This window comes from Harpia harpyja, chromosome 17 (genome assembly GCF_026419915.1).
Source record: "Harpia harpyja isolate bHarHar1 chromosome 17, bHarHar1 primary haplotype, whole genome shotgun sequence".
Taxonomy (NCBI): domain Eukaryota; kingdom Metazoa; phylum Chordata; class Aves; order Accipitriformes; family Accipitridae; genus Harpia; species Harpia harpyja.
This window is the reverse complement of record NC_068956.1, coordinates 8,426,980-8,440,205: the sequence shown is the minus strand read 5'-3', so window position 1 is coordinate 8,440,205 and position 13,226 is coordinate 8,426,980. Positions and strand designations below refer to the sequence as shown.

General features: G+C 46.2%; 1 protein-coding gene across 1 annotated transcript; it reads left to right on the top strand.

Annotated features, from left to right (window-relative positions):
- Positions 1–8,051: 8,051 nt before the first annotated feature.
- Positions 8,052–12,991, top strand: FZD4 (frizzled class receptor 4). Its single transcript, XM_052812852.1, has 2 exons — positions 8,052–8,308; positions 9,226–12,991. Exons 1-2 carry the CDS (start codon positions 8,177–8,179, stop codon positions 10,552–10,554), a joined length of 1,461 nt encoding a protein of 486 aa, XP_052668812.1. The 5' UTR covers positions 8,052–8,176; the 3' UTR covers positions 10,555–12,991.
- The last annotated feature ends 235 nt before the right edge of the window (positions 12,992–13,226 follow it).

Sequence of the window (13,226 nt, the reverse complement as noted above, 5' to 3'; positions counted from 1 at the left end):
ATGGAATTCACATAAACTGTCCGTGTTTTCTAAGTTCATCTATATGTCTGTGGGGAACTAGATTAATTGTCAGCCTCCAAATATAAATTACGCTGCTCAAGAACGAAAGATCAGTATGTACTCAAATGCTTGATCCAGCAATAATAAAAATAAAATTCTGCATTTGTTCCATTGATAACAAAACCTCGGTACAGTGCTAAAATACCATCGTGATCAGCACGGTAGAAAAGCATGAGGGTGTGGTTCCTTGACAGTTGAAGCCAATCTAAGCTGATCTGTTTTCTTTTGTGGTCACACCACCCCTCCTCATCATCATGGGACTATTTATTTTATTTTGTTAGTTTTCTGACAATTAGTACCTGGACCTACCCTGTCAGGGAGTCAGAGGAAGAGCATATATGCACATAGGGTAAGGTGGGTTGCACGCCACGTAATCACCTGTACGCATGCAAGGAACAGAAGGTAAATGTAAAATGACAGCAAAGCCTTCTGGACAAGAGTGAATGACATTATTTATGCTCAGACTAATTTTGAAAGTCCTTTAGTCTGTGTAACAGTAATCCATACGATTAATTTGCCAACTTGGATAGAAATTAAGAAACCTGTTTGCCAAAGACTTGCCAAACCAGTCCTTCTCACTGTCTGGTATGAAGTTTATGTGTTTGTCTTCATATGAATGTAGCACTGCTTTAGCTGTGTAGGAATAGGCAAAAAGGAAAGCTATGAATGTCATATACGAATGGTTTATGGAAGAGCAGCTCTGTCTGTGTGAGAAAGGGGAAGAAACTACACTGGAAGAGGGAGCAGAATAAAGCAGGTATCTTTTGCAATTATGTCCATGCTATATGTATAAATATATTAGCAAAAACTCATCTCCTTAAATGAAATAATTATACCAGCTCCCAAACTGAGTGCATACTGTGATCATTTAAAGAGAAAACAACCTATAATAAATCAAAAAAATTAGAAAAATTGCCGAGGAGACTGGAATTTGGAAATAATTAGCACTCGGTGACTATGTTTTAAATGGCCCACAAAGTGAAGAATAGTGCCACTGTAAACCGGGCAGTCCAACTAGAACTGGAAGAGTCAAGTATTGCTGCCTATTTAAACTTCTCTGCGATTCTGTAAGGACCTGAAGGCAGCCGTGTGTATAACTTAAAGCCACTTTACTGGCGCGCGAAGCGGCTCCTTGTGAGAGTCGTGCCAACAGTCCCTACCAGCAAGGGGACAGGTTTCACTGTTGTATCCAGTCCCCCTTTGTGTATTCACAGACGCTACAAAAGCAGTGTGAGTGCAGCAAACTTCACCTCCTGGCAGATGTCGAATTTCTTTCCCAGGAGAATGACCCACCGCCTGCCTAACACAATACAAAGAAGGTTTTTTTTCCAGCCGTGCCCTGCAAGTCAATACTCGTTGTTATGTAATTAAACACAGCGTATCAGCTCACATGGGCTTTTTAATGGGGAAAAATAGTACATTTTAAGGTTTGTGGCCAGATTCATCAGCACGCTTGACAGCTCTGTGCTGCTCCAATGACACAGAACAACCTTAAGCCTGCAATAACTGATTGATTAAACCAGCTCGTCGTGGTATCGCTGGAGCAGTGCAAACCAGCTGAAGCGTATCGGCAAATCCACCTTCTCAGCTCTTACGTTGAGGGATTTATATCTCAGCCTAACTTAATTTCCAAAGTTTAAAAAATTAATTAATTCATTAATTTCCATGTTTAAAAGCTTGGTATTTACTTCTTGAGTAATAAATCAATTAATTTAGATGTTTAAAAGTTTAGTATTTACCTCTTGGGTAATACACTTGAGGAGAAAGGATTATAGGATGCTTTCAAAAACATCTATCCCCTCTGTCCCTAAGCAGGTTTGTGTGATGTGGGTGACAACTGGATGTGAGGACCAGGAGTGGGTGCAATCTGGGTGAGTGAGGAGCAGTAATTTAATTCAGCATGCCATGCAAGGCAGAAAGAGTCCTTCTTAAATCATGTCCAGTGAAATTTGCTTTACAGAACGTGCAAAATGCCACTGAAAGCCAAGTACAACGCTACTTGTGGAGAGCAAATGTATGGGAAATAACCTCCGATGCTGCCATAGAGTTAAAGCAAAACAGGACGCAGAAAGATTTAGAGGGAAAGATGACTCTGCAAAAATGAAACTAAGCCGTATTTATAAAACAAGACTCGTGACCTCTCAGAGAGAGAGAACTCAGCCTGTCATTTTCTACCACGGTTAAATCATGCCTTGTGAATGATTGGTCTATTATTTCCAAAACTTTCAGGCTAATTTGCTATTGCGAAATGAAATTTGTTCAAATGAGACAAAAAGTGCATTCCTCCATCAGGATTGCACCCTGCACATGCCAAATCTCAAGTTACAAAACCAAGCTGTTTTGGAGTTATCTAAGCATTTAAAAAAAAGGGGCTTCTGAACAATTTTCTCAGAAGAAAACTGTTCATAATTTTCCAGAAAAAAAAATAATCCCTTGGGCTAAGGTCAAGTGTGGGAAATTTCAAGCCAAAATGTGAATCTCTGAGCATTATAGAAGAAAAGATGAGTAGCAGTTCAAACTGAAAGTCATTTGGGGAGGCAGAAGCACTGACTCTAAAGTTCAGGCTGAATTTTGCCTCCACCATGGTCTGATTTTCCAAACAGTCTACTAATTTTCCCAAAAGGAACAGATTTTCTTGAAATTGGGCACACTGGATCTGTGCAGCAGAGCTTTCCTGAGAAGTCTAGTAAAATCAGGCAAGGGAGGAGGGCTGGTTGTTTTGGACGGGTTTGTATTTTAATACATTATATAAATGTAGCTAAACTCTGAAAAAAACACTGTGCAGATGTTTTTATCTCACCGGATCCTGTCAGTGACTTTGCCTCGCAACTTCTTGTCTTTTCTGCTAATCTGGTTGGAGAGTTATATCAACCTCTGAATTATTTAAGGAAAGAGGCTTTGGGAAAACTGTTTGAAAAAAAACAGAATTAAAGTTATTCTTAAGCCCAGAAAGAGAAATACCTGTGTGAAAAAAATACTAACACATAGATGAAGTGACCTTTATATGGGCACCTTTCATCTTATGAAAGTTATGGCCAGCTTTGCTTTCAGTGCCCCGTTGAACATTGTGTGTGATACATCTGTGCCTGCTGGATTTCTAACCGCACGAATAATCTGAAAAATCTTGCTTTGTCAAACTTGTTGATGCTATCTGAATGCAAAGGATTTCTTAAAATGTTGCATGTTAAGTAGCACTGAAATTTCCTGCTTACAATGCTACAAAACCAAATTCTGAGGTCTCTGTGCAGACCAAAATATTGACTTTCAGGGGTCATGGAGCAACTATTGACCCATGTTGGCATGCGAGGAATTACACATGTGAATCCAGATATGGGATCTGTGTGTCACAGCTTAGCTGCACCAAAGTACTTTAAAGTAAATTACAGTTATGTCTGCATGAAAACAGACATTAACAGCACGTCAGGAGACCTGCCCTCGAGACTCCATTGCTGGTACTGTCTGGGTCTCCCTTGGCAGAGCGAGCTGGCTCACATGGAGACACCAAAGGTAGAAACCTAAGTAAAGTATCCTGAGAGCATCAGGAGCCAAATCCCACTGGATCAGGCCCAGAAGGATGCTACAATGCACCATGGCAGGTAAGTTTGCACATACTGTATACTTTATTTTAAGGTCTGGGACACATTCTGCCCCACAGAGATCAATGTTGATTGATTCAACGTCATTGAATCAGAGTGCCACTCTGTGCACTACCTTGTGCACTGGTATTATATATGAACATTTTCTATATAAAAATGTGTGTGTGTATTAGCATATGTGTATATATATGCATAAATACATATGCAGCTCACTGCGCTGTTTTTTCTCCCGAGGTCGAGTAGAGCCATGTTCACTTGAAGTGTCATGACAAAACAAACCATTTCTTTTCTGACTGTTACTGGACAATTGAAATGCTGATTATAACGGATAAATACAGCAGGATAAATGCAGATCAGGGAATAGACATATTTCCTACTTCAAAAAGGCCAGCCTCACAAAGTACAGAAGTAAGTAGCGGAGAGAATTTATATTAAGCATGTGAATAGTAATTAGGAATCCATTTTAAATATATTACTAGGTGCTTGAAAAGCCATCACTGAATAAGGAAAGTGATCTGTCTTGATTAAAAAATTTGGCTAACTTTGTAGATGGAAAAATTAAAGAAAAAATTAAAAAGTTAATTAAGTTTAAGAAAAGCATAGATGTCAAACAGTAGAAAGGAGACATTGATTTGAATTAATATAAATCCAAAAGGAATGACAAGAATGTGATAAAATAAGCAAAACCAAAAAATTATTGGACAGATGGTCAAAGACAATAGCGTTTTATGTAAACTGAGGCCAAGAGAAAGTCACTCATGGTACTAGTCCATCACCCGATGGAAGTTCTGGAATTGTCAGTAAACAAAACAGGTGACAGAAGCGTCCAAGAGATATTTTTGTTGTATGTTGGAAAATATATATGAGTTGCATGATAGAGATATCTAATAGTAACTAGTGCATTCTTACAATTTCAATGTCCCAAAACAGCTCTAGAAGTTACACATTCTAAAACCCCTGCACGTTTAGATAACTTGTATCCAAGATCTTTAAAGAACTCTCTGTGACGGTGATATCAAAGTTCAGAGAAGAGTTCTGAACCTTCTCAGATACCCTGCAAGATGATGGAAGACTCTCAGAGATGCTGGTAAGCGTTATTTATTTTTGTAACGTAAAAATATGCCCATACTTTAATACGTATGCAGAAAACCCACATACAAACTTAAGGGGGAAATAGTAATAACAAGATAATAATAAATTATAAGTAGGATTTTATATTCATGGAATTCCTATTATGTGAGTTGCCTTCTGCAAGTGTCTGCCTATCCTAGCTGATCTAAAGAGACCAGGGATGCTTCAGCTACTAATTCAGACATATCCATTAAGACTGTAAAGGATGGTTTGGACTGAAAGTGCTTTTCGAACAGCAGGGTCAAATCTTGCTCCTTTAAAATCAAAAGTATGATTAAAGAATTGGAAAAGACGCCTTACAGTAAGAAACTCAGGAAGTTCAATCTATTTTGCTTACTACGAAAAGGTCAAAGGGTGACTTAATCGCAGCCTGACATTACCTACAGGGATAATCTCGGTAATGACTTCTCAACCTGGCCGGCAAAGATAGAACAAAAGTCAGTGGCTGGAAGCTGAAGATAACGCAGACTAGAAACCAAATATAATTATTGGCAGCCACAATAAATAATAATTATCGGGGTGGCTGCTGATATTTTAACGAAAGCAACCTCAAAATCAGATTTATTAAAAAAAATGTGCTGTAGGTCAGGCAATAATCAAGAAAGGAGCATGGCTTGTGGCGTGCCGGATTCAGGCCAGCGTCTCACACTGCCCAGTAATCTAAGAATCTATAAACCCACTATCCCAGAGGTTTCTTATTTTGATCTGTTTAAGGAAACTATCATGTACGTGCTTATCATGGTGACATTTAATCACTGTTAATATATGCATAAGGTTCAAAGCAGGGTAATTACCATTTTTTCCAACTCTGACTTCTCGTGTGATTTGCCACCGCCTCTCCCAGCGCTCTTGTTTTGAAAACTAATTCCCGTTATCTAAAAGACTTTCCAAAGCAAACACAGCAGTGTAGCACTTTCTAATATTTACTTTGTGTTTTCAAAGAAAAGGCAATAGCAGTAAGGGTTTTGGGGGGGGGGGGGGAGTTCTTCCTCTAAAAAGGTACTTGTGTCCACTGTAGCTTTAAAATGCCCCCCTGCCCCTTTACTGAGTCCAAGGACCAGGTCCACGGGCGGAGGGTTTTGCTGCGTAACTCCTGAATATGCAGTAGGTGAATTTTTCCATGGGAATTAGGCAAAGGTCGTATTCTGGTAGCAGCAAACTCTGCTTCGGTGCCTAACTGCAGCAGAAGACTGCAAATGAAAAGGGTTTTCATACACTGAGACAAAGATTCATAGTTTTTAAGGTCACCATGATCCTCCCTCTAGTCTTCCTTCCTACACAATTTGGACAAAAAAAACCCAAAAACTTCTCTGCCTCCTGGTTTCGAGTGTTTGTATGGAGAGCACCCATCATCCATTCCCCACGCTTGGCTGATGTAGACGGTGGACTCGGTGGGGCTGGGAACAGCTCGGTGGCCGTGCGTAGCAGCACACTGTGTGCGTTCTCAGCATTATCACCCACCCAGATTAGCAGCTGAGCGCTGCTGGTTACGGACGGCAAAGCTTGGGAGTAAATATGGGTCTTGCAAGATATGGTCGGGTTGCTGACTCCATCGTCAACTCTTTACCTGACCTTGGGACTATAGCACTGTCTGCCTGCGTGTTTAAAAAGCTAAGATAATATTACTTGTCTGCCTCACAAGGACTTTGTGAGGTTAGAGGCACTGTTTCTTGGAGCTAGCTGTAAAGTATTACGGTGATGAGAGCTATGTAAATATCTACGCTCATGAAACCTCAATTAAAACACTATCCATCTTGCTGGAGGAAAGCACACTTAAAGCCACTCAGTCCCTACAACATCGCAGAACAGCTCACACACACGTTTCCCGCATCTCAGGGGTGAAAAAAACCCAACAGCGATGGAGCCGCAGTGGGAAAACCTGCAGTGACCGAGCACGGGGCACTTCACAGCGTGGGTTTTGCCGCGGTTTAGGGTCTCGTGCCTGGAAAGGAGCCACTGTTAAGCACTGCCTTGGTCTGTTAGTCTTTGTCTTAGTCTTAGCCCGGTGATGCAGCCGGGAGACCCTGGGGAGAAGCGGAGGCCCCGAGGTGCGTACGGAGGCATAGCTGCTCGCGACCGACATGCTCAGGAGCACATGCACATGCCACACGCCGTACACGCACGGTAAGAGGTCGCTTAACCAGGGCTTTACGAACATTTTCAAAGTGCTTTACAAACAATTCATTAATAGATGACATATTTTTGCTAAAGGCACAACCAGCTCAACCAGATTTTATTACAGGTGTAAATAATACTGAGAGAATCTAAGCATGAGCCTCTTTTCTCCGCTCTTAATCCCTCCTCCCGCTGACATGTTAAAGGTCTGCTTAATCATCCAGGCCTTTCCCCTCCAAGTCCACGAATGCTTCATCCACACTTTCTTGTTTTATGGTGGTCTGTAGAAATGCCAGAAGGTACCTAGCAGTGCCCTCCAGGTTTCTTGGCCCCGATGAAAAAAACCCACTAAACCCCAGACGTAACCCATCGGCCAGCGTCAGAAAGAAAACACGGCAGCTTAGAAAGCCAACCCGGACACTTTTAACCCGGCAGCGAAGAGGCTGAGCACCCTTGGCTGAAGAAAGACAGGCCAGAAGCGAGGGCAGGGCTGGGGCACGGTGGGCCCCAACACGCGGGGGGGGGGGGGGGTGTCTCAGCCCACCCTCTCCCTGGGGAGCTGGACCTGGGTGCCCAGGGGAGCCCCTGGGACCAGCACCCACGCCGGGGAGGCACGGCGGGGACGGTGGGGATGTCTGCGGGGGCACCGGGCGCACGGGAGGGAGGGAGGGAAGGAAGGGGGTGCCTGGGGGGGGCAGGGACAGGGCTCCGCGGGGTGTTTCTGAGGGACGGGGGCTGCAGGTAGGGCGTCCCCACGAAGGAGAAGGGGGGGACGGGGGACACCCTTGCCCGCAGCGGTGGGATGCAGCCGGGGGGCAGCGCGCTTCCCGGGGGCGGGGGTGCGGGTCGGGGCTCCCCAGGCAGCGTTGGCGGCGGGGTGGGGGGGCGCAGGTAGGACCGTCCCCGTCCCCGGGGGTGGGGCGGGCCGGGCCGGGCTCCCCGGGGCGGGGGCGGCGACGCGGGGAGGTGCCGTCCCTCCCCTGGGCAGTTTCTCGGCGAGGCTGGTTAATAGCGGAGCCGCCCCCGGCCCCTCCCCGTTGGAGCCGGCCCGTGCGGCACGGCGCGGCCGGGGCCGGGGCCGGGGCCGGGGCCGGAGCCGGGCCGGAGCCGGGCCGGGGCCGGGCCGGGGCAGGTGGGGAGCATGGCGGGGGGCGGCGGCGGGGGGTCGGCCGGTCGCGCCCGGCTGCTGGCCGTGCTGCTGGCGGGGCTGCTCGGCCGGGCGGGGGGGGTTCGGCGACGAGGAGGAGCGGCGTTGCGACGCCATCCGTATCGCCATGTGCCAGAACCTGGGCTACAATGTCACCAAGATGCCCAACCTGGTGGGACACGAGCTGCAGGCGGACGCGGAGCTGCAGCTCACCACCTTCACCCCCCTCATCCAGTACGGCTGCTCCAGCCAGCTCCAGGTGGGTTCGGGGGAACCCCCCGCGGGTCCCCTTTGTGCGTGGGGAGCGGCGAGGTCCCGGGGAAGCTCCCGGAGCTCCGGCTGGTCGCTGCCCCCCCCCCCCCCCCCCCGCGTTTCTGTTGTACCCGAGGTGCTGCGACCCCCGTGAACGGGAAACCGAGGGAGCTGGCTCCCGGGAGCGGCGGGCTGCTCGGGAGGGACCCCCTCCCCGGGTTTCCCCCTCTCCCAGGCGAACGAACGGCGAGAGCCTTGTCTTCCCCACGGGCGTGGGCTTCATCGGACAAACCGCGGCTCGTTGCGTGGGGCAGAGCTCCCCAATGAGCGCGCCATCCCCCTTAGGCTGTCGCGTCGCAGAATCGCGATTATTCAAAAGCCGAGAGAAGGACGGTGTTTCATTACCGGTGTAAATACGTACGTGCCCGTATGGCGAAAGGAAGAGCCGTTCCTCTAGGAAGATCGCGAACCAAAGTACTTCAATAAATGCCTTTTCTCCTGCGTGTTTGTGAGCTGTAATATCCAGGCAGCGCCTAGAACAGATACATGTATTTGTTTAAACCGCATCAGTTTGGTTTTTTGCTTTCCTAAATCGCACCCTTGAGGTTTACGTCTGGCTAAATCCCACTGGCTTTATTGAAACCGATGGGCCAAATTTACATGGAGTTAATCTGGGGAGTAAAACGTTCAGGCTTTGGCTTGGGACCACATTCGAACTGAAAGAAGACAACACTGTTAGGGTTTGTTTTTTTTTTTTCTCCTTTGTTTTTATTGTTCTTGGTTTATTTGTTTTATGCTGCTTCCTGTTTTTTAAGGCAAAGGACCAAATATTACTGCTAAAAAGGCAAAAAGAGAAAACTCGTTATATTTTGACCTGTGTCATTTTCCCGTAACACGCTTGTGATTTCTGTTTCTCTCTTCCAGTTCTTCCTTTGTTCGGTCTACGTCCCAATGTGCACAGAGAAGATTAACATCCCCATAGGTCCCTGCGGTGGCATGTGCCTCTCCGTCAAAAGAAGATGCGAACCCGTTTTAAAAGAATTTGGATTTGCCTGGCCGGATAGCCTAAACTGCAGCAAGTTCCCACCCCAGAATGATCACAACCACATGTGCATGGAGGGCCCCGGAGACGAAGAGGTTCCCCTTCACAGCAAGACCTCCTTGCAGCCTGGAGAAGAGTGCCACAGCATGGGATCTAACTCGGATCAGTACATCTGGGTGAAGAGAAGCTTGAACTGTGTCCTCAAGTGCGGCTACGACGCTGGTCTCTACAGCAGGTCAGCTAAGGAATTCACAGATATCTGGATGGCCGTCTGGGCCAGTCTATGCTTCATCTCAACTGCCTTCACAGTCCTGACCTTCCTGATTGATTCATCCAGATTTTCCTACCCGGAGCGCCCAATCATATTTTTGAGCATGTGCTACAATATTTATAGCATTGCTTATATTGTGAGGCTAACTGTGGGCCGGGAAAGGATATCCTGTGATTTTGAAGAGGCAGCAGAACCTGTTCTTATCCAAGAAGGTCTTAAGAACACAGGATGTGCTATAATTTTCTTGCTGATGTACTTTTTCGGGATGGCTAGCTCCATCTGGTGGGTTATTCTGACATTGACCTGGTTTCTGGCTGCAGGACTCAAGTGGGGCCATGAAGCTATAGAAATGCACAGCTCTTATTTCCATATTGCAGCCTGGGCTATCCCCGCCGTGAAGACCATCGTCATTTTGATTATGAGACTGGTAGACGCAGATGAGCTCACCGGTCTGTGCTACGTTGGGAACCAGAACCTAGATGCGCTGACGGGCTTTGTCGTCGCTCCGCTTTTTACCTACCTGGTCATTGGGACTTTATTCATTGCAGCGGGACTAGTGGCCTTATTTAAAATCAGGTCTAATCTCCAGAAAGATGGAACTAAAACTGACAAACTGGAAAGGCTGATGGTCAAAATCGGTGTCTTTTCAGTGCTGTACACCGTCCCGGCAACGTGTGTCATTGCCTGTTATTTCTACGAAATCTCCAACTGGGCCGTTTTCCGCTATTCGGCAGATGATTCCAATATGGCAGTGGAGATGCTCAAAATTTTCATGTCCCTCCTGGTGGGTATTACATCAGGTATGTGGATCTGGTCAGCCAAAACTCTGCACACGTGGCAGAAGTGCTCGAACAGACTGGTGAACTCAGGGAAAGTGAAACGGGAGAAGAGAGCAGATGGTTGGGTGAAACCTGGGAAAGGGAACGAGACCGTGGTGTGAGAACAGGACGGCACCCCGATGGTCTGCTCTCCCGTGAAGGACTGATCGTGTGTAAGCATTGCTGTGTAAATGTTGGGAGTAGAGTAGGGAGACGGTTACACAACCTGTCTCTGAGGGATGGAAAAAAAAGCCTTAAAGAATAAACAGCAAAAGGATCATGCTGCAGATACAATAGCCATAAACCGTGCTGCCCAAAATAGGAAAGCCCAGGAAGGCTTTAAAAGCTGTGAAGTATCCAAACACATTATCTTCCCTTTTTTTTTTTTTTTTTTTTTTTTTAAATAAAGCAGGATGCAATACACTGAAGTCTTTAGAAGCTGAGGGACTGTAGCCCACAGCTGTGGGATGTTGTTTTCATCGTCTTGTAGCTGATGGAGGAAAGGCAGTGCAGGGCCAAATTCTGGGCTGATTTAGGGGCCAGTTACCAGAAGACAGAGCACCCAGGACCTCAGTTAGATGTCTTCTTTCCGAGTCCAGCGTCGTGAAGGAAGCGCCTACCGAGGTTTGTGTCTTTATGCCCTGGGGAATTCTGTTGCTCCCATACAGAGGGGACTCCACAAGTCAGCCAAGGCTCAGGGTCTCCAGCAAATACCAAGTGGACGTTCCAGGTCTGAGAGTTACCCATAATGAGTAGGATTTAGTGCGGTATTAGTGAGGAGGATTCTTTAAGTCATCTGATGGTCTAATAATAATTTCGACTCATTGTTTTTACCATCTGTAAGCTGGTCTGAATTGAGAGTTGGTTCTGCCTTGAGCAGGAATTTGGACCTCCCTAGGTCCCTTCCCACCTGAACTATTCTGTGGTTCTATTGGTATTTCTAATTTTTTAAAAGCTTTACTCAAGGCCATTGTCAGAAGTAGAGGAGTCAGTGGGAGCTGGGAAACTGTGTATGGTCTTCTGCATGGATTATCGTTATCCGCCTGCCTCCACTCCTGTCCCTTCAGGTGCTCCTGCTGTTTCCAGCGGACTACTTTATTCTGCTGTATTTAATAGCTTTAAATAAAGTCTTACATTATAATGTTCCTTCCTCCAGGAAAGCGAAAAATGAGTTGAGGGTCTCTTCAAACAATGCCAGTTTTCTCCATGTAAACGTACCTGGCTCTCTGTGGAGACCAATTGCATGAAGCAATTAAGTCTTAATATATTTCATTCAGTGCGATGGTATCGCCGCAGACGCCAGTCTGGGGAGAAGTGAAATGTTAAGTTCCTTGGCAACCTCATGTTCACACAGATCAGTTGTGTAATTATGTGTGTCAGTTACAATTAAAAGAACATTCTCAGCCCATGACATCGCAGTACAGCTGACTGCCTCACAACGATGCTCCAATTGCTCACTGACAGCTATGGAGTTTGGGGGTTTTTTTTAATATATATTTACATGCAGAACGTGAGCAGTCCTTCAGTCCTCAGTCCCCAGTTTTTGTAAAGGGATCCCAAGAGAAGAGATCCAACTTCTTGCTGAATAATGTTGTTTCACAGCAACTGTTGAGTTTTCTTATCCTTTTATTTGAGGAGGCGTCAGCTTGTGCTCACGGGGAGCTTGAACCTCATGTAGGGGGCTCATTTGGCTAATAAAAAAGGTGATGCAAATAGAAATATCCCAGAAGCACTTAAGAGAACACTGTTCTGATGCACTATTCCTTTGAAGGACCTTCGGTTTTATCTGTGTGCCCTAAACTTTTGCTTCATTTGTTTGTGTGGAACCTTGTCAGCTGCAGAGCATCCACCCCGGTGCCCCGACTTGCGCGACCTTCGAGGGCAGCTGAGAACAGGCACTGCTCTGTTGCAGTCCTCGCTTTTCACACAGGTGCCCCATGTTCTTCCCAAACCACAATTCATTCCAGCTCTGGCCGTGAGCACTAATCTGTCCCAGAAGTGCGTATTGTTTCAATGTCAATGTTGAAACATGTGCTAGAGCACTTTTTTAAAAAAAAAAAAAAAAACCAAACCACAAAATGAAACCCCAAACAAACCCTAATTGCAGTCTTTGCGGTTGGGCTCCCTCTCCAGCAGAACAAGTGACAACTTGACACATTCTGCTCAAGACGCACAAGCATTGTCTTGGCCAATGCCACATACCAGCCGAGCCTTTTCATCGTCTCCGTGAAGTCTTTCGCTATTAGTGTTGTGTTTGGATCTGGTTATTCCTCTGTGGACAAGGAGTTCTGCAAGTAGGAGCTCTTCAGATGGCCGAGTTTCTCCATCGTGAGATCTTTCTCCTGGCGCAGAGAGGGATGTAAAGTCAGCAGCTATATGTTGACTTTCACGGGGTGAGGACACAGGTGTAGCCTTTTCTTGTAACCTGGTATTGGGCTGTGCCAAGGTGTCATGTTCACTCAAGTGTCCTTCACTCTGAAATGGTTTGGATACTCTCCTGGCCGATACAACCCATGTTTGACCTGACTGATTCAATAAACAGCGTTTTTAACCATGTTATGTACACAGAAGTGAATGTTAAGTAGTTCCTTGTTATCAGATCCCTGCATCTCTGCCTGTGACCCTGGTGACTGTGACAGACGGGTGTCCCCAGTGATTTGAGACGTTGGAAGTGAGTCGGATGAGGATAGCACTGTGTAGCCCTATGAGGGACCTGGGGGGATGTTCCATTAAAGAGTGTGAGGGACCCAAAATACTATGGGGAGGAGGTGGACTGGGGAGAGGCACCAGCTGC